At 41.8% G+C, this 26,578-nt stretch overlaps 1 protein-coding gene across 1 annotated transcript in view; it reads right to left on the reverse strand.

Annotated features, from left to right (window-relative positions):
• MTMR2 (myotubularin related protein 2) overlaps positions 1–26,578 on the reverse strand; it is a 62,997-nt gene that overhangs the window by 35,794 nt on the left and 625 nt on the right. Inside the window, exon 2 of the mRNA XM_082277982.1 lies at positions 5,289–5,394. Coding sequence (XP_082134108.1) covers positions 5,289–5,394 — 106 coding nt within the window. The remainder of the gene's footprint in view (positions 1–5,288; positions 5,395–26,578) is intronic.

Genomic DNA, 26,578 nt, shown 5'->3' on the forward strand with positions numbered 1-26,578 from the left:
AATATACGTGTTCTACATAAAACTAATCTAAGCTACTTTGCACTAAAGCTAGAATAAAGCAAGACAAAGGTGGCAAAGTCAGTGACTGGCATTTCAGTTAATCCTGCCCAATATCACCTGAGGGACAGCATTTACCTCAATTTTAGAAGTCTGTATTAGGAGGTATTAGTCTGCATTCTCTCCACAGTCAGAAGAGAAACATATTAGGTTCTCAAAAGAGACAAAACCGTACCTTTACTGGAACCCAGTTAAAGCTGGGATACTCAGAAATCACTTGCTGCCCCTCAATGTATGTTCTCAACATCTGCACCAAGGACTTCTCTAGCTCAGCTCCATGACATTCTGACCTAGCATGGGCATATTCTTAAAGCTGAGATAGATCAGATCATAAATGATCTATGTCCTTCTATAGAGTGCAAAGGAATTGTGGTTGGCTAGCTTGAATGCAGACTTGCCCAAATAGATTTAATCCAGGAAACCTAAGGAGGCAGCAACAGTATCCATTTACTGTCTTGGAAGGAAATACTCCTTCATATACCTATTGTCATGCATCAGTTATGCATCTCACAAAATAAACCACACGGGCTTGTCTACAGTCTCTGACCATATACACAATATACAACAAATTAAGGTTACACAAGCCACTCTGTTTCTTCCCATTTCTAACCTTCAAGTCCCGGGAATGCTGCAATAATATTCTGGCATCTCATGCATAAACCTACTGTAAATACACCAATTCCTCATATATTAAAGAAGAAAATCACTATGTAGAGAACAACAGTCATGAAGGATGGGTCATATGCTTGTACAGTATTTTGTCTGGACTTCAGAGCAGTATCAGGAATTGTGGATCTTACTGTTGCCCTCAAAGGGGAGAATGGTTTAGTGGTCACAACAGCAATGCTAACAACAAAGATTTGAACAATTTTTTTTGAAGGCTGCATAGTCATGCAGGTGACATACAGATCTGCTGTAGTTTCCTTCTTTCTAGATGCAAGAAGCAGTATAAAGAAAACAACATACAAGTTTCCATCCTTTGGTTTCAGCTTTTGCTGCATACAAATCCAAAAGTAAACACAATGGGCCTTAACGAGTTATCAGGCAAAGGTACTGTTCTTAAGGGAAGCGGCAGCAGGCTCTGCTGGCCATATCCACTCAACTGCAAATGAACAGGATCCAACCCTTACGTAAGAGCTACTCCAAAGCTTTGAACATGGTAAACTTCAGGCATTATCCTATAAAGCAACAGCTACCTGAAAATGAAAATCCCTACTGATAAAAGTCAGAGCATCAGCAAGAAGACTTGAGTACTATAAAATGCACAGACACATCTCCTCATACGCACAGGAGAAAATACTGCCTACAGGACATAGGAGCAAGAAACTCGCTGTATTTTATTAACCACCAGCTTCCCAGATCTGTAACAGCTATTTATACACTCCAATCCCTTTGGCAATGTTGGCTTTAAGGTGTTTTTAACATCTCAACCCAAATTACAAAGTATCTATGGATTTCCAACTCCATTTTCACTTCCAACTCCTTCAATTCTGTTCTTGCGTGATCTATAACTTATGTTAAAACATATGGCAGTGTATTTGCTAAAAAATCTCTACAAGAGTATATACCCTAAATCAATTCTAAACAGCTTTGGATTTGAGATCAGGAAGGGGGTGGAAGGAGAACCTAAGAGTGCTTTGTTGTTTTTCTGTTGGGGTTCTGGTTTGTGGGGGTATTTTTCTTCTTTTTTTTTTCCTAAGAAACTAACTGAAGCAGCCAAAAGTTATTTAGAGTTAGTTTATGAAGTGAAAATTCTGTAAGCTTTCTACTGGAAAGGGAATCTAATCTCAGTTCCAGATACTGACATGCTCAATATACATTAAAAAAACCCCCAAACCTTCATAAAGGTTATTATTAAATACTTTGGAGAAAGATTTAGGAAAAATACTGCACATGCATTCAGTAGGAATCCCCAGTGGTTGTCTCATTTACCTCATTACACACATGCGCGCACACACACAGAGCGTTAATTGCACTCCAAAAGAAAACTGCAGGCACAGACTGCAAGAAATTAGGTGGGTCCTTCCCCTGGTTCCCTCCTCCCAATGGACGCCTACTATTCTTCTAAAAATTCCCCACAGAAAAAGAGAGTGCTAATTGTAGCTATCACATAGTGTTTTTCCATCATCACAGAAATTTAATTCCTAAATTTGAGCCAATGCACATGCAGAGGCAGAGACCAAATAGAGGTAGGAGTGATAATGAATCCACGTAGCAATTCACTCGAGCAGGAAAAATTTAAACACATAACAAGATCATAATCACATAAATGGCATATCCACGTCAAAATCTTGAAAAGCTTATTTTCAGCCTCTTAAAGCCAACTGATGCAACACCTTCCTGTGAGAACACCGTGCAGCCCAGGCACTTGCCACCCATACCACAGAGTTACCACAAAATGCATCAGTTCCTTCTTCAGGGCTTGTTCTCTTATGCTCTTCCAGGAACAATGTGGGACCTCTTTTTGTCCCACAGTAATGAGATGCTTAGCTCAAATCTCAGTACCTGGTAAGACTTGGCAGTTCGTGCTGCCTTGTGCCAATGAAAGCTGCACAAGACGCTCAGGCGTGTAAGGAAAGAGCTAGAGCAGAGAACATGCTCGTGTCACTGTATCAGTTAATGGTACTGCCTCATCTGCAATATCCAAGGCAAGGCCACATCTCAGAAAGTTCCAAGAAAATAGCAAAACCAATCAGGACCTTAAAAATCCCTCACAGAACTGACTTTCAAAACTTGTGGAACTGTCACACGACAGAGGTGTCAATTCAAAGAAAACCGGCCAAAGAATGACAAGCCCTGGGAAGGAACGTCCGTTGTCCTCGACTTAAGACCTGACAGAAATCAGCATTACCTGACCATCACTCAAAATAACTGTTCCCTTTGGGAGCTGGCACCAAGCTCCAAGAGGAAGCCCAGGGAGCAAAGAGTAACACACCAGCACCGACAGTGATGATTTGAAGACAGATGGTGGGTCTGCAGTTGCACTGGAATACAGAACAGATCATCTGACCCCCAAAGCCTGCTCACCAGCCTTAGACACTCTCAGGAATAAAGAATGAAATGATGAATGCATGAGTTCCTCTAGGAGAATTAAGTCAACCTGCAGGGGTGGAAACTGTCCCTTTCTCCCTATACTCTAATACAAGTAGGAGCATGGGAATGCATTTTCTCTAGGTCTGCCTACCACTGACAAGCAGCCACTCGAGTGTAAAGGTATGACCCAGCTTTACACCTACAGACAGCTGCACTGCAGCCACTCACACCACCTCTGCAAGAGTAAGCTTTAGGTGAAGCACAGAAGGCATGTGCCAAATTGTGTTCACGCAGAGTTGATGCAGGTGAAGAGCAAGAAGCCTTTTGCCAGCAGAAGCAGGTGCTCGCACTTAGCCTGCAGTGACTTTGTTGTAAATAAGTAATTCTCTGCTTTACCATCTCTGCTGAAATACTACTCTAAAATGAAAGAGGAGCAGCATTTGCTCCAACCAAGGCAGAACTTTCAATTGCTTAGAAATAAAAAAAAGAGGGCAGGCTGTGAAGAAATCACTCCTGCATATTACAGGAACTGTGGCACAGCATGAAATTATGGGCTTCTAATGGCCTCCAGGAATACATGGGCATCTTCTGCTTGAAAAAAATCTCTCATGCAGCTAAGTGAACATTCCCCTGTGGACACTGTTTTTGGTTGCTAGTGGGTACAGAGGCCCTGCTGAATAGGAAACCAGACAAGCTGAGGAGAGCTGGAATCCCTGCCCAGACAGCTTACAGTTCACACAGATAAGGTGACAAAAGTGGGGAAAGAGTCACAAAACACAATCAGGATTGCAAGGACAATATGTTGAGCCATCTTAACCACTGGATGGGAAAGACAACTTCAGTTCTAAAAAGGAAATATTGGCTTGTCCTCTACTTCTAAAGGTAGTCCTGAAGCGTCACCAAAACTGTGAGAAGGCAAGTTGAGTTGCACATCAAAACTGAAAAAGGAATCCCACATACGCAAACTTCAGTAAAAAATTAAATAAGAAAATAAGTTTAATTTTTTAATAATTTCATATATAATATTATACAGTTAGAGCTGTAGCAGAATTTTCAATCTTATTCATATCAATAAGCCAATTAGCCTCAGCCTAAAAATTATGTTTTCTGTATGTTTGAGTGACTGAACACCCTAACTTCACAGGCGAAAAACTTCAGACATATTACAAATTTCCATACTCAGGCATGTTCAGAAGATTACTTTTTGGATCCATAGGCAAAAGGCGCAAACTATCAGAGAATGCACATAAACTACTGATTAATTTCCAAATTGTAGCTTAAAATTGGCTAATAAACTGCCTTTAGAAAGAAACATTCATATTCTTGTCACTTATGAACAGGTGGACTCTGTTATTAATTGTGGATGACTGAGACAACACTCAGGGGATGAAAAATCATCATGGTTGTCAAAGGAATTAGCTTTGTACTCAGAGATTTTTATGCAATTTTACTGTGTTTAGATTTTACAAAGATTTTCAACCACAGCTGAGAAATGCTCAAGTTGTTACTGGAATGCACCAGTACCAACAGTTTTATACTCAGGGACATTTTTTTTAAAGCTAAGATATACCAGCAAACCCCTTGTTTTCATAAGAGGAGCATACAGATAGCTTTCAAAACCCCTGTGACACTGAACTAGAACTCTGAGTTTATAATTAACTAATCTAATAGCAGACTTAAAAGAGCCCTATTTGCACCTTTTTTATGTCAGAGCTATTCATTGTGACAGATTATTTTCATCAGCTTGGAGATAGATAGCAATCTTTCTCTGAAAGAAGGTACTTCCAAGGACTCAGTGTTTACAAACAAGCAGAAGTTCTCAAGACAGAACACTTTTTATATATACATACACATAACAGGAAGAAAAAGTATATACAACTGACAGGTTGAGGATTTCACTTACTTAAAGCACCTAAAAGAAAATGGAGTTGCTTTGAAAATTCATCTCCAAGTGAGGATTGCAGAGTCAGCTTTTTGAAGATTAAACAACTTTATCAAGAAGGACATCATAAAGTAGAGATTAAACTTCAATTTCACCTGCTTGACTTCAGGCCCTTTCAGTAATTTGGCTAAATGTATTTTGGCATTACTGAAAGCTGACATTATTTTACCATATCCAACTCCCCAGAAGCAAGACATGTTCTCTGAAAGAGGTCACATTTTGTATTTTTTTCTTTTTTAAGACAAAACATACATACCCTTAAATCTGGAGAGAAGTTGTCTGCTGAGGTGGAGATGGAGTCAGACGACAGAGCAGAAGCAGATTTGGTGTGAGTGGAATGGTCCGACTGCGACGTGGAAGCGCTATAAAGAGAACCACCAGAGTGTGTCAAAACTGTGCTCAAGAAAGTTCAAAAGCTGACAAGTCCAGCCACTTGCTTACAGTCATATCAGGCATTTTTCATTATTCCCACCCTTTCCATTCTCACTTATTCAGCCCTCAGCAGTGCTTTAAGAGAACCTGTTTTACTTGCCATTACCAGAGATTACCAAAGTGTACACAACTCATTACTAAATCTCAGCTCAGACTGAGCCAACATTAATGCAGCCACCAGCTTGTGCTGAGGAACACACTCAGTGCCCGAAGCTGCGTGAGCAGCTGCAGTGGAGCTGTAGGTTGAGCTGTTGGTGGCAAGAGCCTGAGCCAAGAGGCCAGAACTGCCAACCCTTTGCACAGCAAAGGGCCTGGGGACCTGTGGCCCGGCCAGGTGACCGCACACGCAGAGACACAGCAGGAGCCAAAGACTCCCGGACCTTCCTGCATTTAGACTGTCAGGGTATAAAAGCCCAGGGTTTCCTTTGTTTGGGATCCCTCCTTGGAGACGCCAGCTCAAGCTGCTATTTTGTTATATTTTGTTATTTAGTTATTGCACCATGATTAAAGAATTTGAAGGACTGGGATGTCTAAGAGCCTGCTATAGGAAATAGGGGTTAAGATGGCAGAGAAACCTGGTCTGTCTCTGAGTGTGGGGTGTGGAGCTGCAAAGGGGCTTCAGTTCCATCTCATGTGGTGGGAGAGCAACTGTCAGACTGGCTCCTGGATGGTTGGACGGGGAAGTTTCCTTAACACTGGATCAAATCCTAAATTACAGAAACTAACGGCCTCCATTTCAGCCTTTCAGATGGGAGATATTAGTGCGCTGCAAGGGGATGAAAACAGACAGACTCCTGAATGCACGCCAGCACAGCTTCAACCGCAGCTGTACGGTGGTGGAAGAAGTTCAGAATTAAAACTCTTTTCATCACACACAACTTTTCTACTTCAAGGATACGTATAAACCTGAGGAGAATTAAAAAGACTCTCCCAGCACATGTCTCTGGTGATAGAGAATGCGATTTGCTAAATAACAAAGCAAAATAAAAATTTTCTTTTTCTACACAGTTTTCCTAAGATAGCTGTAAGTAATTAAAATAAGCTTATATTTAACAGCATTTTTATGCTGCAACCTCGCCTAGCACCCTAATTGCTTAAAATTAACATTTGATACTTAGGCTTTTAAAAATCCAGATGACTGCAAAGAAAGATCCTACATGCTACAACATTACTCCCTGATGTCACTGTACAGCAATAAACATTACCTGTGCCAATTAATTCCCACACTCTTATGGACCCCAGAAAGGTTTTAGCTGGGTGTAAAGACACTCTTAATGATCAGCTATCAGACTTGGAAGCCTAGCCTTGGCCAAAGCAGAACACCAGCAGGAGTATTACCGTTACTACTTATATTAATTAGACATGTGACAACCTAGAAATAGCTGTATCTGAGCCTCTAAAGGGCCTGGAGATTTGTTAATTGTCTGAAAATTGTTCTGCTGCTGATAAACAGCCACCAAAAGGCCAAAATGTTCCATTTTTATTTCTATTCTTTGGAGTTCGGCAAAGTATTGCACAGGGAGCAATACTTTGTTAAAAACAAAAAGGAGTACAGAAACATTGGGCTCTCGCTGGGAGTTAGTCCTATCTGTTCAAGGATTAAAGAGTATTGGCACCTCTTTCATCCTATGAAGTAGAAACTTCGAAATGGAACCTTTAGGAACAGTAAAAAGTTATTTAAAATAAATGACACTGGTGTGTCAATTGATTAGCACAATTCCACTGAAGGCACTTGTTGTACAAGGTTCAACAGCTAATCACTCAGCTTTCCATCGTGCTCAGCTCCTGCAGTGTTGCCAGGTAAACTCACATAATTCCGGATGGCCAGCAGCACTTGTGCATACAACTCATGCCACAGCCACCCTACAGTCTCTGTTCAGGCAGAAAACTGTCTTACACTAAAACAGCAAGAACTCAATCTCCAAAACCTCCCATTCCTGTAAATGAAAAGGCCTCATATAAGCACTGAATTTGTGTATAGTTTCACATTACAACAAAATTGGTAAAAAGAGTGCTGCTGATGGGTTGCTCACATTCCCCTCTCCTCTCAACCCAGACTGCACACTGCTGCCATCTCCATTGTGCTGGACGGGCATCATGGGATGCACGGTTCAAGCTGCCGATCCGACGGGGCAGTAAACTATTAATAAACATGAAGAGAGCCTTCTGTTGGGTAACAAGACTGATTGGATTCATTACATGGCTATATAAATCATCAGATGAAGCACACAGAGAGGGAAGGAATCTGTATCTGGAGATGATGAGGAAGGCTGAGAACACTTTGCACACAGCAGCCTGCAGGCATGCTAAATTAGGCTGAGCACTAAACCACATTTTTACATTACTTTACTTAAACGAGCTCAGACCCCTTATGTGTTCCCTTGAAACTTCTTCCAGCCTGGTTTCTGCACGGTCAGTCTTCATTTTCCAAGTGCTCACCCTCTTATTTGCATCCGTTTAATTAATTTGATTTTTAAAAGCATATTAAAAAAAAAAAAAAAAAAAAGAAACAATTATTCCACAGAGCAGCACCCGTTTACTGTACAGCAACCTATAAGGAGGTCGTACTTAGAGTGTGTACTTTAAGGTACTCAAAGGTACTTAAAGTTATCAATGAAGAGCAAGCAGACACTGTAGATGCCTTCATCGTCGGGTGACAAGCCTGACTCAAGTGCCTGGGTCTCCACTGTGCCTTCTCCCACACTGGCTCCAGCCGGGGGAGCCAGAGGCTCAGGGTAAGCCTCCAGAAGCCATGCTTTCTAGCTCCCTCCCCTTTCAGGGCCCAAACTTTTGTGTATTTAAATGCATTTTAAAGGTCAGCAACTCTGCTGAGTTTACAAATCCTTTAGCACAGGGATAAGTACCTAAGCCAGGGCACACCAGCAGCTGACCTGGCCCTGTCCACCACGCAGGACAGCCTACTCAACCAAGCAACCACTGCGACATCACTGGGCACAGTAACCTATTCGTAGGAGCATTTGCATCAAAAATTTCCTATCCTTTGGGGACAGAAAAGGGAGCTGGAAAGGCTGGACAGGTTTAGTGGAGCATGCTAGTCTCTCTGCCCCAAAGCTAGGACAAGCTAGACCCAAACAGCTCCCAAGAGCTGTCTGTCTAACCTGCTCTGAACAGCTCTCAGGGAGGGAGAGTGCTAACAAAAGGATGAAAATTTCACCAGTTTTTGTGCTGACATAACTTGTCTGCCTGGGTACATTCCCAGTGACTGCTTAACATACAAGCAGCTATTATCTAATCATTGTAAACCAAAGACTTTTATGAAATTGTTAATTAATTTCACTTTGTCAAACTAAGGGGCAAACTGCATTATGCAGGGAAAAAAGAAAAGGAAAAAGGAAAAGGGGGGAGAACCATAATCCACAGCATGTCTGAGCTGTGAAAGTGTTTTGTGTTTGTTGATCATGCTTGGCTTCAAGTGGCTGTTAAAGAAGGAAAGCATTTGCATTTTAGAAGTGGATTTTCAAAAGCTCCCTGCACCAATGTCCCTGTGCTCCTGCAGAAACCACCAGTGAAGCCTCCCTCCAGTGACAGCAGTGGGAGCTTTTGGGAAGCGATGCCTGCACACACAGCGAACAATACCCCTGGATTATGCTGCTCGGCACAGTATGCATAGGTTGCATGTGCTTGGCTCGCTACCTCTGTGCTCCTCATCTGCCATTTCCAGGGAGCTGAGATGGAAGGAAGGAGCAGACAGCAGAAAGGCTGCTGGTTTGCACCTCCCTCCTCTTATCGTTGTCAGGCAGCTGCACAGCTCCAGCTCCACTGCTTAGCAAACTAATTAATCTGATGTCCCTGCGTGCACATGAGAAGTTTATTAGTTTCAGTGGTTTAGTCAATCTTAGCTCTCCTCTGCTGCCAATCCAACAGCAAAGATCCTCAAACCACATAGTTTCATATGCCTTTGGGTGGGGGACAGCAGGAGAGCATCCTGGGACCGGCACACAAACTCAGAGTGAGGAGACCAGAGCTCCCTCCATGTTTTGCCACCAGCTCTTCTGCATCATCTCAGGCAAATCATTTACTCATGCTTCTGTCACGGCTTCTGCACATTATCCCAGCTTTTGCCAATGTAAAGTTAAAGCTGTCTCGTGCAGTACTTTTGGCAGCCAGACGGGTATGTCTGGCATCAGTTTAATGTGCTGAGGACCCCACTGAGGACATTCTGTTCTCACAGGGACAAACCCCCAACAGCTGTGCTTCACCAGTAAGGCAACACAGAGAAGACCTGAGGGATGGCCAGGGCACGATGGGCACATGTAAGTGCTGGGTTGGGGGGCACCTGACAAACATCTGAGAACACAGGTAGGTTTGGACAGATTTCAGCCAGGGTTAGAAGTCACTAGAGCTGTGCCAGTCACTGCTAGCTGAAGGTCTGGTTCAATACTACTTAAACATGCAAAATTACGGTATTATCTCTGAACCTCGTTAAGGTTCTGGGGAACAACATAGATTCACAAAATACTTTGAGCTCTGCCTACAGGAAAATAAGTGAGTTCCTGTGAGGAACCAGGGAAGACCAAGGACCTCCTGGAGCATTTCTCTTCCCCATGCTTTAGGCCCAGGCAACTCTGCACTGTCCTTGTTGATGGATGTCTGTGTTAAGTATGAAAAGAGATCCCCTTCAACAGGTCAAAAGCACCTTCAGGGAAAGCACCTTACTCCTGTGACTGCCATCCCCATTTACTCCACTCCTCATTCTTCCCCCACGCAGAAGCAGGAAACAGGTCTGGGATGCAACTAACACTGATCTGTGTCTTTCATCTTGGTAATTATTTTTATTATTTAAATGTTTTTCTTTATAGCCAGATTTTGAATGATGAGTCCAAATGCAAGCTGTCAGCACAATGGTCTTATACAGTATCTGCACGTAGTAGTAACCCTTTGGCTATATGGAATACATACATACAACTAATACGAGAATTACACTGGAAACCAAGCACAGTGACTCAACTGCTGATAAAGTGTTCATTGTTATTATTAGGACTATCCTACAATATGCCAGATGGTTTTCAAACATAATTCAGACTCAGACAGATGCCCTCCGGTGGTTCCTGTACAGGCAATTGAAAGGTATTACTGCACCCGTAGCAGAATTGAAGGTATGCCAGTGTGCTGAGCTTAAACTGTCAACAAAGATGGAAAGAAGCTGCAAGCAGAAGTGTTTGCAATGCACAAACTTGACCTGTTAAACTATGAATGTGCAGGGGAAATATTTCGGGTAAAACTGGTGATAGTGTCTTAAGCCACTTCAAAAAGTATCATTAAATGGCATTTGCCATTAATGATACAAGGCAATCTCCCTGCAATGTGAAAAATGTGATATATAAGAAAGCCCAGGAAGAGAAACAAAAACTCGTAGTAGCCATTAGTTCTGGCAACTGTTGCACTAAGAGTTTGACTAAGAAGCTCTTTCTTTCCTAGCATAGAGAAGCAATAGTTTTCCCTGGAAGCAGAAAGCACAAGTACAGCTTCTGAAGAGGCTGATTTGACCTTGTGAGGATCTGAGCATGACAGTGAACCCAAGTCAGGTAGAAGATAAGCACAAAGATGCAAAGAAATTGACAGAATCAAACCGTGAGGCCCTGAAGTTTAAACCTGATGCAGACAAATGCACCATTTCTGCAGGACTGAGCTCTCCTACCTGTATCCTTACCCCTGCTGTAGGGAACTTAATACAACATTCTTCATACTCCAAACACAGGATATTTTACTTTGCTGTCTCCACACTCCAGAGGTAAGAAAAACTTCTCTATGAAGAGCCTTCTGTGAACACCAGGCCGAAGGATGACCACTCTGTATAACCTCTTCTCTTAGTCTTGTGACTCAAGAAAAATGTCACAACAACCAATTTCATGCATCACTTAAAACCGGACAATAACTTCTGGCAAAACCTTAGACAAAAGCCACAAAATGAATATGAGGTGTGATCTGGCTAAGCCATCTCAGCCTGTAATTACTGAGAAAGGTCATTTCTGAGCAAGCTCTTAGAGGTGTTCCTCATTGTGTTCAGCAGAAACATAAAGTATACATATAGTCATTCTACTAAACTTCTGATTAGCAAGAATATAAATTATATACACCTTCCCAAAGACAAGTAAATCCTATGCAGAAAGGAACTGGGTACGATGAGAGTGGTGCGGCACTGGCACAGGTTGCCCAGAGAAGTTGTGGATGTTGCATTCCTGGAAGTGTTCAAAGCCAGGTTGGATGGGACTTTGAGCAACCTGGTCTAGTGGAAGATGTCTCTGCCCATGGCAGGGGGGTTGTAACTAGATGATCCTTAAGGTCCCTTTCAACCCGAACTATGCTATGGTTCTATGACACTTGCTCACACTGAAAAGTTAAAAAGAGACTTTTATCTTGCTTCAAAACAAGAGATTGTCTAAAAAAACAAACAAACAAAAAAAACCCACACCAAAATAAAAACAAAACAGAGACCATAAAAAGGAAGAAAAAAGATTACGTTCTGATTCCTAAAGCTCCCCTCCTAAATCCAGGAGCAGGAATATGCATATGAATTTAACACCCAGAACTCTACAAAAAATTGATGGAACAGATGAGAAACATACCTCTGGAAAATATGCCCATTTTATTTACAATACATGCATAGGGCTTGAGGACACCTATTTTTTATACCAATGTCTTAAAATACTAACCTGGCTCACTCCTATAAATAACACAACCAAAATCAGTAGTCAGTGATGATAAAGTCACCTTTCCAGCACCTTCTTTATGAATATTTTTTCCCTGTCAGTACAACAAGCAGCTGCTTCAAATTGCTTGCAAAGGTGTGCCAATTACTCAGACATTAATTGGCATGAGCTGCTCACACCATTTCTTTTGTATCAAACAGAATATTTTGTTTCAATAGTCACTGAACTGACATGGAAAACAGGTGACAAAATGCACCACTGAGCAATACGGTTTCAGGCACAGAGGTCATAAATGAGAAAAACACTGTAGAGGGCAAATTTCCATTTCCTCTCTTCCTGTTTTTTTAAAAGTTTCTCATTATGTGCATTCCTAAAAATTAATCAAGGTGAAAACTGCAAATTAATGACGATGAGTGGTAAATACAATTTCATTTGGAAGCTTCAGATGCCAAGAGAGCAGGGTCCAATTGATTTGAATTTACAGCAGGGCCATGAATAGAAGCACTTGTAGCACTTGGGCAGTTCTCTTAAAAGTATAATGCTGCAGAGGTATTGAGCACTCCCCGCTCACTTCCCAAGCTCAGACTGACAACACTCCCTCAATACTTCCAACACTCCTGTTTCTTCAAGAGAAGAAAAAAGTAATACTGGAAAACCTCCTGGGTCACATCAGAGCAGAGGGAGACAAACTGGTGCTTGTTCCCCATGAATATGACTCTGTCCTAGCCAGTACTGGCTGAACTGGCCTGGGACACCCAGCTGTTGCCCACATCAGACTCTCCCATTTGCAGCAGCTCCGTGGATCTGTGCTAAGGCTAAGTGGTCCCCATAGTCCTTATCTGTGTATACACACATACTCCTAAGGGTCCTCAGAAGTCCCTCACACACCCCTCTCCAGGCAAGCACTTGAAAGCTCAGTTCTGACAGAACCAGAGCCTTGCAGCAGGAGCTGGGCACTCTACGCTGGCTTCCACTCTGCCATGGGGCCAGAACAGGCCCTGCTGCTGTAAATTAAGTTTTAGCATTTTAACACCATCCCTCCCAGGACAGGAATCACACAGTAATTGCCACTACATGTGCCCACTGTAACAGGCAACTGCTTTCCCAAAGAGATTTTGCTGACAGACAAAGGAGTGCTATCTCCAGTGAGCAGTGACTGGATCTTAATTCTTCACAGCAAAATAGAAAGTCAAAACAGGATAATCCTACCTGGACAAATGCCACAAGAAACTACCCATAGCATGTATGAGATGCAGCCTTCCCCCTCTGAGCACCCAGTACCATCTTTCTAGGCACATGCAGGACAGACAGCTATTAGTTTCAGGTGAGCTGACTGGAACTTACAATTTTTCTAAACATTTAAAGATCGCACTTTAACCTCTGCTTGACAACCTCAGAGGGGAAGAACTAAAAGCCATAAACAAATACACTTTTGAAGGAAAGAAAAGCACCAGCTGCCAGGCTGCCTCTGGCATTCAGAGAAGGCAGACACTTATATTATATAATAATGTATTTTCGCTATTCAAAAGGGCCATCATGTCAGAGTTTGCCATCATCTTAAAGAGAAGCCATTTTAGCAAATAAATCATGGTGCATGTATGGGACAAACCTAAAATAGCCCCCCCATGCCACTTGCCTGAATGAAAAAGTCACTTCTGTTGCCAAGCAAAGCTGGGTCTCAGTCTGACTTCAATGTTCCAAGGGAAGAAAATGACATTTTTTAAAAGTTGATCCTTCCAAGTAGCATCCTGAGCTGAATATACAGTACATCTTTTCCCATGAGCCATAAAGAGAATGTCCTATATTTTGACCGTGAACAAGCTTTTCTAGGAATGCAAATTTTGCTCTCAATAGTTACACAATGGACTACAGTGTCACAAGCACCGTTTGTGCTCCATTAGTCATTCTTTTATTATTTTTTTTAAACTGAAATTCACAAAAGGCCTACAGTGTTTGTAGAGCACTGGCTAAACAATAGGCTGATTGTTTAAAATATTTGCAAGATTCCAAGAATAAAGACCAACGCCCAAAGACAAATCAATATGCATCATGTAATTAATAACAGCAAGGAGCCCACAGTATCATGCTCTTGTGAGTCAACAATCCAGAAGGCAAAAACCAAGAAGAACAGGAGCTATGAGACCCCTGAATCAATATTGTCTGATCAGCACAAGAAAGATAACTACAAAATGATCTGTATTCATGAGAGGAAAAGAGGGAGGTTTGGTTTCTAACAAGCTCCCAGCTGGTATGGCATGATGCTCAGCTAGAAGAGAAAAGAAGAAAAAAAAAATTCAAGAAGTTTTTAGACTTCCACAGGGAACTGACATTTTGACTCTGTTCCACCAATTTAATTTCAGCCCATATCCAGAGAGTCCAAAGTTAGTTACTAACTTCTGCAAACAGGCTGATAACCCAGTATTTTGGTCTGATTCCAGTTCCTAATGGAAATGTTTGGATTGTAAAATCCACCTCAGTACAAGCACTTCTGCTTGCAGCATTAGGAGTTTGAGCAGGGAGTTGTGGGCAAGGCAGTCATCCCACCTTCCCCAGGTGACACACAATTCAAAGGCAGCCCCGTCTGTCTGGCTCTACTACCCTAGGCCTGGGGAGGAAGGTTTGACAGACTTCCTAGAGATGGTGCACACATCTGGGTCTGTACTCCAAAGCTTAGGGGCTTCCAATCACCAGCACAGGCCCTTAGCATTGAAAATAAATTAAGACTGTAAGATGAAGAGAGGTTCAAAACACAACCCTGTTTACTGTCAACATAAACAAGGTTGCCTGCTAGAACAGTGCTCCCACCTGCTCTTCTCTGTGCCTTCCTACACACTGGGTCATTGTTATGCTTTTTGGCATCCCTGTTATTGTTCTGAAGAAGCCAGAGCCTTTGTTTTCAAATATCAGATGCTGCAGAGGGCAGGACTAAACTAGAAGTGAAGAAGATCTTGCCTGCCCTGAAAAACTATTTCTAGGTCAAAAAAATATGTCTGAGGTGGAGACATTCCAGCACCTCAGGCTTCAGATGGCTGAAGCAGTGCTGCACAGGGACAGACAGAAAGCCATCAGGGAGATCGCTGATTGACAAGATGTCTGGCAAGAGATCTCTTGGGCTGTGATGAACCAGCACATGTCCTGACCTGCAGCCTTCTCCCCCAGACAGCCCCAGCGGCCGCCTCTGCCAAGGGAATCTCCACGCTGCACGACTGCTCTGGCAAAAAGGGAACTCACAAATCCAACTTCAAGTGTTTCCCGGTGCTGCAAGAACACCCACTGTCTCTTAGCCCTGCCTGTGGAAAATGCTGATTCCAGGGCTCAGGATGTCTTGTGGCAGAGAACTAAGACACCTGGGTGGTGCTGCTATTTCCTACATCAGAGCAAACTTGGATTTCCCACTGCACCCCACAGGAGAAAGAGAGCTGGCAACATTTAACTGTCTCCACAAGCACTTTGAATGGAGAGAAAAGCCATGATGGAAATCCAACATACAATTCAAAATCACCCTTGCAGTTAACCAATATTTATATCTACCCTCTAAACACTGACACCCTTCCTTTAAAAACTCATCAAGCCAGAGAAAGACAGACAAGTAAAAAATGATCAGGATTTTGTTGCAAATTCAGACATTCCCATGCTAAGTTGCAAAAACTAGTCCAGAACCGGAGAGCAAAGAGAAATTTAAAAAATGGAAACACAGAATATCAAATATTTTATTTGGTTGTTAATTTTTATTTTTATTTTTTAGGAAAAATCTATTAACTTGATCAAGGAAAGAAAGAGAAACAAAAATTGCATTAGTAAGTACTTACCTTAGGACAGAAATAAGAACTGAATAAAAAGATGGATATAACTTCTCTTTTATGATTTGTGTTCTGGCAGTGCCTCAATTTCTAGTTACTTACTAAGAACAAATTGTGTATATATTAACCAAATATACGTGTACTTCTCACAGCTCATGTGCTCTCTCAGTTTTTCTTTAGCTTCCTTCCTATGTTCCTATTTAAGAAACACCTTAGTTAGAGCGTAACACATATTGTTAAACTTTCTGATTTTCTTTAAAACACATACTACACAACCCACTCACCCCAATAAACCTAACACCCACAGGAATTAAAAATACCAGCGATTTACTAATCAACGACATCACTTGTTCCATCCTGGGAAAATCAAAAGAAGGTGGAAAGGATGTATAAATATAGCCAATATGGAGTCTCGTATCACCTAGCAAAACTCTAACACCTTGCTAAGCTTTCACAGACACTACGCAGCCATGTGCTCTGTCACATTCAGCTCAGAAAAAACAGTCTGGGAACACCTTTATTCTCTTGATAGTTCAGCCCCTGCATGAAATTGGTCCCTAGCAAAATCTCAAGGCTCAAGTCAGACAAGTATTTGACAATTTAGGGGCTTTATTTCCAGAAATTCAACCTAAGACAACACAGGATGTTTTCAAAAACAGAGCATTTGTGTGAGAAGTGAAGACTGAGAAGGGAATCTCATCATTATCTCCAAGGTGGATGCCAAGAGGATGGTGCCAGACTCATTTTGGTAGTGCCGAGTGACAGGATGAGGAGCAATGGCCATAAACTAAAATACAAGAAGTTCCATCTCAACATGAGGAAGAACTTCCAGGGTACATGTTGAAAACAAAGGTCTTTCAAATTCTTCTGCCTTGCAATGAAATGAGGAACACAAACTATGCGAGCTCATCTGAGGATTTTCTGTACATCAGTGCTCATTCATCTGAAATGAAGGCTAATCTAAGATCACCCACAGCCACTTCCTCCTGCCACTTCTGCTTCCTCAAGCAGAAATCAGTGTATGTGAAAAACCAACTAACTCAAAAAGGAGTAGGACCAATGAGGTCAGAATGGTTCGCCTCTGGCTGGTGGATAACATGGGTGTCTCTACTTCTGCTTAGCCAACGGAAATCCAGGCAGTGGAGTTTAGAAAACAATTCAGCCCTCCTGGAGTGGACACTGATCTCTGCTGGATTACTTGTGGAGTGTATTGAATCCACTGAGGGTAGGGAGGTTTTAGATACCTACTTCCCATGGAGATAGAGCAACCTGAATGAGATCCTACCCTGGTTTCCTGAAGATCAGTGTCTTGTGGCAGAGTAGTTTGTATTTGCTTTGTTTAACTGAACACAGCCTTTTGCAGACACCAGAGAAAGCAAAGGGAAAGAAGGAAATGCAAAAACGAGAGAATATAACATATTTCTCCAACTTGAGAGAGAAGCCTTGTCCAAAACAATCTGCACATATTCATGACATCCTTGTTATCTAGGTATTCCCTTCTGTTGGAAATGAAACAAACTTTTTCTGTAATGGAAGAACTGACGTGCTCTCCCTTCCTATCTCCATTTTTGCTTAAATGCAAAACTTGTCATAAGTTACTATTTTCACTCCTCTGTCAAGCATGGCTAAAACTGTCCAAATGTTACAAAAATTATTAGTCAATAAACTAGACAGATATACACACATACATGGAGAAATGGGACTTAGGAAACCAGACTACAAATCTCTGCTCTCTTCTCAGTTGCAAATATATTTAGTTAACATGTAAAAAAGAGGAATGTTGTGAATTAAGAAATAGCTCCTTCTTTTTTTGGAGTTGAGAACAACCCAAATTCAATGCTCTCTTTGCCCTTACCACAATGATGGGGAGAGAGTTCTGTGTAGGTGGTCACATCTGAATTACTCACTGTAGGCTCTACTTAGAGCCACCGTGGAGACACTGAGATGACTCATTCTTCCTCATTGTCTACAAAAAAACCCACAACAAAACAAAACAAACCCCACCAACCCAGAGACTACCAGAACTTTGTATCAACCCAACCAGATGAGAAAAATCTCATGCAGGATGCTTGTGTTTTTCTTTATGAAAGGTGGAAGCAGAAAGTGGAATGAGAATGTGGAGTCTAGAATCAGAGTATGTTCTAGCAAAAAAAGATGAACTCTGTCTCTTTGTGGTGCTGGAGGCAGCAGTGATCAGCAGAAGCTATATCCAAGCAGGTGGCAATACTGAAGGCCCAAGACTGCTCTGCTGGCACAAGTCCTGAGCACATCCACCAACAGACACACCACACCCTCCTTCTCACACCCTGGTATTTAACGACTACTCTGCTAGCATGTTGCTTCACCTTTGAGGAAAAAGACTTGGGAAGTACTCCCTCATAAGGTGTGGGAGTGTGGGGGTTCATTTTCAGTGTGGGAGTGAGGTATCCATTCTCAGACTGGAAGACACAGCCTGAATTTTCAAGAACAGTCTTCCCCAAAAGTCGGCTTGGGTAAAATACGGGCAGAAGATCCCACATTTTTCATTTCTTTTCAGAGAGGTTCTACTTACAGGCAAGATGCTGATCACTTTGCATTTGCTAAAGGCATCCATCTGCTGGTTAAATATGGATTTTGACAGCCATCCTTCAGCAGTTCATCTCTGGTACTACAGGTCCCAGTGACCTGCCCTTACCTTCAGCATCTGCTCTCCACAGCAGGCAGACAGGCCCTTCAATCTCACAAGTGTAACCAACTCACTCCCAGCCTCCAGCCCTTTCATGGGCAGATTTAGCTGAACCTGTTCATGAGGGCAGTCCTATTACCAATGTGTACAATCCTTCTCTTCGAGAAGACCATTGAGCAGTGATATCAACTGAAGTCAACAATAGGATTTATTAACACAGCAATAAAAACAGCACAAATGCTTTATTTTCACTAAAGGCAGAAGGTACGAATGAGGCCATAGTTCAGCTCAGTAATTCATGTATTAGTGCATTTTGTACCGGGGTAAAAATGCAACAAATACTTTGATCACAAAACACCAAGCAATGATCAGAGGTATACTCACTCCAGCAGTTATATTTTGTACAGAAAAAAATAGTTGGGTTAACTTCAGTCCTGTCATTCAGTATTGCCATTGTTCCTCATAGGTCATAAGCCTTGTAGTGAATTTTCAAGGCCTCAGAACTTGTCACTTTTGCTTTGCCTTAACTTTTCTTGGCCTGCTTGTAGCTTTGGTTGAACTGGTTTAGGTGTGACTGCAATTTCTGTAACTGGCCAGGTATGTATATCCCCTCTGTTTTATTTCTGTTTGTGTGTGATACAACCACAGTTTTGCACAGAAAGCAGTAAAAAGCAGCTAGCTATTCTATATAGAATATTTACCACTAATGTAGTAACTTTGTAGAGAGAAATACAACAGCCTGGTACCACAGCAGAGGACTGGAGAAGTGGAGACACAGGACGTGGCATGGAAGAGTAGAGGCACAGGATGAGAAATGGGGCACAGGCTTGGCACCTGAGACCATGGCCATAAACAACTCACCAATGAGCAATGAAAGAAATGCAGACCTGGAGCTGGACAAAACTGGCTTCAGAGGTAACAAGGAGAACAAAGAAATTGTGTTTAATACCCATAAATGCAATTATATATAGCAAAAACTCAGATGCAGTGTGGAACTGCAGACCAATGAAGAAAAAACACACTGAAATGACCCCAGGTGGATCCTACAGTGAAGAAAGAAAAGAGTCAACGTGATGAACCTCATATTCTCCCAGCAAAGGACTCCAGTTGCTGACAATTTGCTCTAACATCCACTACTACCAGATAATAAATAAAATCAGCAGCTTTGGCACCCAGAGGAACAGAAGATGGGTGAATGTAACACCAGAAAGAGGGGTAGAAACCAAGAAATTAATGTATGACAGTTTTAACTGCATTATTATTCTTTCTTTTTCTGTAATAATTGCATCTGGACTAGACTTCCAAAAATTCAGTTACACTAAGAATAAATTCTTTGCTATATGAAAAAGCACTGCCTTTTTGCCTGTGAACAAGGTCTTGTGTGTAACACTTTGTATGGACACGTAGTCTCTACATCACAGTAAATAAATCCAGATAAAAACATGGTTTTATTCTAAACAGGTGTTGCCAGTCTTCCCAGAACAAAGAAAAAAACCCCATAAACTCCAGTTTTTCCAAATAGTTCAGCAGAAATATGATCACACACCCACACCTGACCCAGATCAAATTTGAATCATTGGGTGACCCAGCATTAATGATTCTGGAGCCGTGGCCAGAAGACTACAGAAGCCAGATCTGTAAAGTGGGAGCATTTGTACAGAGCTAACAAAATTACTAGAAAATCACCTTGAAAAGGTTATGGACTCAAAAACTGCTAACACTTTCTCTTCATCAAATATATCAGGGTTTAGAAAGCAACAGCAAAGAATTCATGGAGCAGAGAAGCAAGAGAGAAACAAAGAAAAGTGCTATCTTGAAATCACTGGAAAATTACTGAGTGAGAACATGCTGTGGCAAAAGTAACTACGGATGGCAGGAAAGGGAAAAGCAAATACTTGAAAAGTTCCACTGATATTTTGTTGTCTTTCATTGATTTTTTCCTTCAATTAGCTCCCAGTTATTGGGGCAATAAAAGAGCCAGATGTTATTTCAGTTAAAAATGAAGATGGGGTAATTACTGTGACAGTGTCTCTCCTGTATTCTCACTTCCCTGGGTTATCCCAGACACCTCTACAAACCAAGCACTCCTTTCCCTTCCTGTCACATTCTTCCTCATGGTGGAATGGGCTTCCCACGGACAAATAAAAAGACTTTTTCATGTGCTGTATTACAGCTACACTTGTACATAACAGCCATGTATCAAGGTGACCTCCGGACTGTTTCTTTCATTTCTAATGAAGGCCTGTTGTTTGTTTTCCTTGACTAAGCTTACTGGTAACACAGAATATCCTGAGCTGGAAGGGACCCACAAGGATCACTGAGTCCAACTCCTGAGTCAACAAAAGCTCTTTGGTGTATGGATCAGGTCTCTTTTTACACTGCTGATACCCCCAGCACTGAAAAACCAGTATCAGTAAAGCAGGTCATCAGGAAAAGATTAATGAAAAATATGTGGACAATCGATCTGCTGAGCCATTAAAGAGGTATTATGACCTTTCCAAATGCAGTTCTTGCCTGTATACATGAGGTGTGAAAGAATTAGCAAAGGAAGGGAGATGATAAACATCAGAAATAGGTAACAAAATATGTTCAAGACAGGTGTTAACCTATCAGGGCTACAATATTGCAACAGATAGGAATGCTGTAATTTGAGATTGTCAGGTCATCTTCAATGTTAAAATTCAGGCTCTGTAATTGCACCTCTGCTATGGATAGCCTGCAGTTAAGGAACTACGTGTACAACTCAGAGCTGTCTAGCAAACAGATTGCTAGTCAACACAGCATTACCCTCCCTCTTCAGAGAAGGCAGTGCTTGATAGGACCCAAGAGAGTCGTGTTCTGAGCCTAGCTTCATTCCTCACCAGTTGTCAGATCTTGCCTCATGTCTCCACTGCAGTTTCTCATCTCGTCCTTGGATTATCTCACTCTGTGCCCAATCTCTCAGCAAGGAGTCTTGGCATTCAACTGCACATCCAAGAGCTTAGTAAAATTACCCACCAGGCATTATTAAAAATAGAGTAGTCCTGGCTTAGGCACAATTAAATAGCTGGTCCCCATCTCTTCAACACAGAAAGCATTGCCATCTGTACAGCAGCTAGAACTATGATACTGCAAATTCCTGTGAGGCCTTTAAACACCAATGTAGTCTTAATTACAATACAATGAACAGGTGAGTGTCAGTTGTATTTTATATTCTCGGATGAAAAATATACTTAAACACAAACATTTTTGTCATCAATAAAAAGCATTTTATTGAATGGGCAGAACTGGGACAAAGAGATGTGCATGTGCCTGATAGAGGAAAACTTTTAAGACTGAAGGTCTCACACTGAGATAAGTAGAAATGGTTTCTGCTGAATGCAGGAGGAGAAATGTGCATAGCGAAGATTGCTACTAAAAGCAATCTGTGAATTCTTTAGAGGCAATGGTTTATCTTCACAAGTGCGCAGCTATAAATTAAAAGCTCTTAAGTCTTTTTCACTAAATGGTATTTTCATTATTTTCTGGACCAAACCCTGAAACTATTAAAAAGATTCTTCTCATTTTGCAAATCTATATGCAGGCAAAAGTGCTATTTATCTTCACAGTACACAAGAAAGCCACCCGTCTCAGAACAGATTTCAGTTGCAAGTAAGCGCTAGAAATTATCACTCATTTATTAAAATCAATGATAATGAACTGCTCTGGAGTTGCTAATTGGTTCTAGGCATAGTGCTAAGTTCCTGAGATGCAAAACCAGTTCATTATCAACACTCATCCAGCAGCATACTTGTCTTTAATGGTAACAACTCCTGAGAAATCCTGCTTTGCACTTACAAGAAATCAAATGCAAGAAATGCTCTCAAAGCCCATGAGGAAAATGACAGCATTTCACCGAACACCAAAACTGGCAAAAATCTTCCCTTTCAAACTCTAACTTCAATGACTCATCACAAAACAACTCAATCAGCAAAGCTCATACATCTGGTAGCAATGTGGTGCTACAGCTAAAGCCCTCCTCAGCCAACAGCTCACAGACCCAACTCTTTCCAGCATCACTCTCACCCATGGGGAAAGAATTCCTTCAACACAGCCTTAAATCAGACCAGGTATTGACAGGGCCTTATTTGAGACAAGGGGGGAGTTCATACCTCATGGAGTTATTGGTTCAACAGACCTTGCTGCACTGATTTACACTGAGTTTACATTTTCAGATTTACCCCTGCAAACATAAAGACAAGGAGCATGATTGTTCTCATATGCTTCAGTAAAAATGCAGTGCATAGGATCCACCATGTCTGCAGACCTCTGTGGATGATAAACACCAGAAGAAAGGTGATAACAAGCAACAAAAAAGCGGTAACATCAAGCATTGCTACAGTCATGCTGGTGGGAAACATCTACCCACTGCCTTATCTTCCTCTCATTTTATACTGATGTTGAAATAGCACTGACATCTCCTATAACAGTTTTTTTACAGTACAATCACCTCCACACTTTTGCACAGGCAATACAAATTTATCTTCAGCAGACCTAACAGAAAGCCTCTTAGATATCTTACTGGACCATTGTTCAGACTGAACTGTGATATGCTTTTCCTGAGGAATACAGAGATGCAAGCTCATTCAGAAACGACAGGACATAACCACATAGACTGCATGAACAAAATGCCTAAACACATTTAATGTAAAGTAAATATCTGAAGTTTGCCACCACTTTTTTTCCCTAAAGTCATGTGTTCTGCTAAAATCATACATGACTCCATCTGGCTTTCCCTCCATGAAAAGAAAAGATTGTGGTAGAAATTTTTTGGCTATTCCTTTGAATTCCAAGGGTCAGAGGGTCTGGATGCAACCTCAAATTTGCAAAATCAACAATACAACAAACCCACCCACAAATTCATTTTAAGAATGGTCTTGGAAGAAGTCTGAATAATTAGCAGAGCTGAACTGTGTTTATCACTCACTCACCCAGGATCCTCAGGCCATTCTAGAGATATAATAGCAGTCCATAACACTGAGAAAAGCTTGTTCTTCTGGACATAACCATATTGTAGCTCATCAAACATATGAATCAGTGTTTTACCTCACTCCTTCTTCTGTCTCACAGGTTGTTTCTGGACAGACACTGCAGATACACAAGCACGTCTTGCAAGTTGCTAGTCAAATACCACCACAGCTCTTTATGAGTAGCTGGCTCATGGTCATGTGTCGTCCATGAGAACAGGATGGGAGGGGAATGTCCATGCTGAGTACTGACCCTTGGAAACCACAGAGAGCTGCAGAACCCAGTGCTGTGCTGCACAAAGCCAGCACTGGGTGAGACAGCTGAGACTTGAAAAGCAGAATAGCAGTTTCAGCACAACTGTGAGGGCAGCCGAGTTAATTAGCTGTGACCTGCTCATCTGAAACTAACTCGGTATTTTCACAGAGAGCTGGCGATTTTTTACCCTGTACAAACAACTATACTGTAAGTCTCATTAGGAGTTTTTCAATGTTTTTCTAGTTGGGACAGAAAGTAGGTAACATTTGTTTAATTATTCCTACGTCTTCCTCAAGGACCACAGGTATTGCACATTACTAGGGTCTATTTAAATATCAAAGCAACTTTCACTGTCAAATGCCCTTATTGCCACAGCTCATGTGCATTACTAAAAGACAAATCTATAATGTTCTTCAAGGCACTTATTTGGATGTGAGCAGCCTTATGTACAAGTAAACCCTATCAAGCATGTCTACTTGAGGAGCTAGATCTTAAGCACCTGTAGAAATAATAACACTTCCAACCTGGAGCTGAGACAACCCAAAGAATGCCCTGCTGTATGTATTTCATACCAGCATCACTAGCATCTTTCCAAGTCTTCTAAATCTTGCATAAAACAATTCAGTAAGTATAACTCAGTAAGGCTTCAAAAGGCTAGGTAATGGTGATTCTGAGATGAGTGACCTTTGAGTCATTTTTTGGGTTTTGATCATTTTAAATAAAATGGATTATAAAAACTGATGACAGCATCTTCATGATTCATTGTGTTCCTCACATCATTCCCAAAGCTAACTTCTTTTAAACAAAATCATTTGGTGAAAATGTGTCATAGGTTACAATTTGAAGCTGGTCTAGCTGTTAGATCACAATCACAGAAATTAAAATAAGTATATTTCAATGCATACAAATAGTCCAATTAGCTTCAGAGAATTATTCTGATGTATAAAATCAGATTGCAGTACAGCTTTAATGAAAAAAAAACCCTGATGAAAATCAATCTACTGTCCAATTAATAGACAATTATTTATTTGTGCATATGCATCACTAGATTGCCAAGGTAAGCTGATAATAAACATTCTGAAGGTCACCAGGCATCTCTCGTTACAAGAACCTTGTTTTATTTTCTTGTAAGTTTACCCTAATCTTGAACCATTTCAACTAAAAAGTTTTACAGCATACACCAACTCAAGATGAGGGTCTTTTTATTAATAATTACAGATGAAAAACATTAATCTATTTCAAATACCTGTATTATGTTTGGAGTACATTAAACCCCCCCCCAAGTGGCTAGCTTTCTTCTATGGGTTCTAGATGTTCAAGCAGAGACTTGAGATTCTGAAAGCTTTTGAATAAGCTTTTTTTACATCCCAAGAAATCTCTTAAGAGTCTGGGCCTTTCCAGGACTTGGAGGACACAGCCTTGTGCATGCTCAACAGAAACAGATTTATCATCTCAATTTCCCCATGGTTCCATCTGCGCAGGGCATGCTGCCGAGAGGCTCAACAGGAGCTTCCTTGTAGCCACTGGCTCTTCTGAGTTAAGCTCTCTTTAGTGTCCATAGGCCTCTCACAGTAAATGACCTCCAGATGGGTCGAAGTTGCCTGAGCTGATGCAGAGATAAAAAGAAGAATATAATGGGTCAGTTAAGTAAGGGCGAAAGAGGCCTGCTGGCATCTGGCAGGGCACTGGTAGAACTGCACAGTGAAACCAGTACAGAGAGCAGAAGAATTTGACGAAGAAGGGTGAAATGAAAGTCAGAAGTCAGGAAGGACCCAAGAATGAAGAAACCCAAGTGCCTGTCTGAGGAGCAGCGGGGTAAAAGCCAACCATGGGAGTTTGGAGATGCTGGCAACAAAGTGGCCACTGGCATCTTGGGCTCTAAGAACAGAGGCAGAGCCAGGAGACCCAGGGAAGGATCCCCCTGTACTCAGCTTTCAGAGGAGCATTTCTGGAGTACTGCATGCAGGTATTAGCCCCACAGTGCAGTTAAGTCTCCAGGGAGCTAGAGGGAGTTCAGGGAAGCACCACTGGGATAGTGTAGCTGGAGCACCACGCCTGTGTGAAGAGACTGGGGAGAGACTGCTCTGCAGGACCAAAAAAGCATGCCCAGTGCCACCAGTGGCAGTGGAAGATATACAGGAGATGCTGATGGGCTGCCCAGAGAGGCTGTGTGCACTTCACCTTTGTAAATTTTCAAGACCAAACTGGGTAAAAGCCAAAAGCAGTCTGATCTGATCTTAAAGCTGTCTCTGGTATGAGCAGGAGGCTGGACTCAGGGATGCTGAGAACTCTTCAACCCAAGTTATCCTGTGATCCTGCAACTTGTGCATGGCAAGGGCAGCCAGAATGGGACAGAACAACCTTCAGCAGCCATCAGGTCACCCTGCTCACAGGCTCTACCACAACACCAGGGCCTCCCACATCACCAGCCTTATCAGTCTCTCAGCGCCTGCTCTTGCTACCCTACTGCAACCTCCTTCATCAAACACAAGGCCCAAGCAGGATGTGCTTTTCAATCACAAAATTAAAATTTCACTGATAGCCCGTGGAGGGTGGAAAGAACACAAAAATCTCCTTTCGGCTTCCATGGCTTAAGGACCTTGAATCTTACCCACATGGCATTACAAGCCATTCAACCCGCAAAGTCAAGCTGTTAGAAAAAGCCATGATGGCAAAACCACAAACGCTCAACACGCCCCAGGAAATTTGCTCCTGAAGAGGACAAGGCCTGGCGTGG

This window comes from Coloeus monedula (assembly GCF_965178545.1).
Source record: "Coloeus monedula genome assembly, chromosome: 3".
Lineage (NCBI taxonomy): Eukaryota > Metazoa > Chordata > Aves > Passeriformes > Corvidae > Coloeus > Coloeus monedula.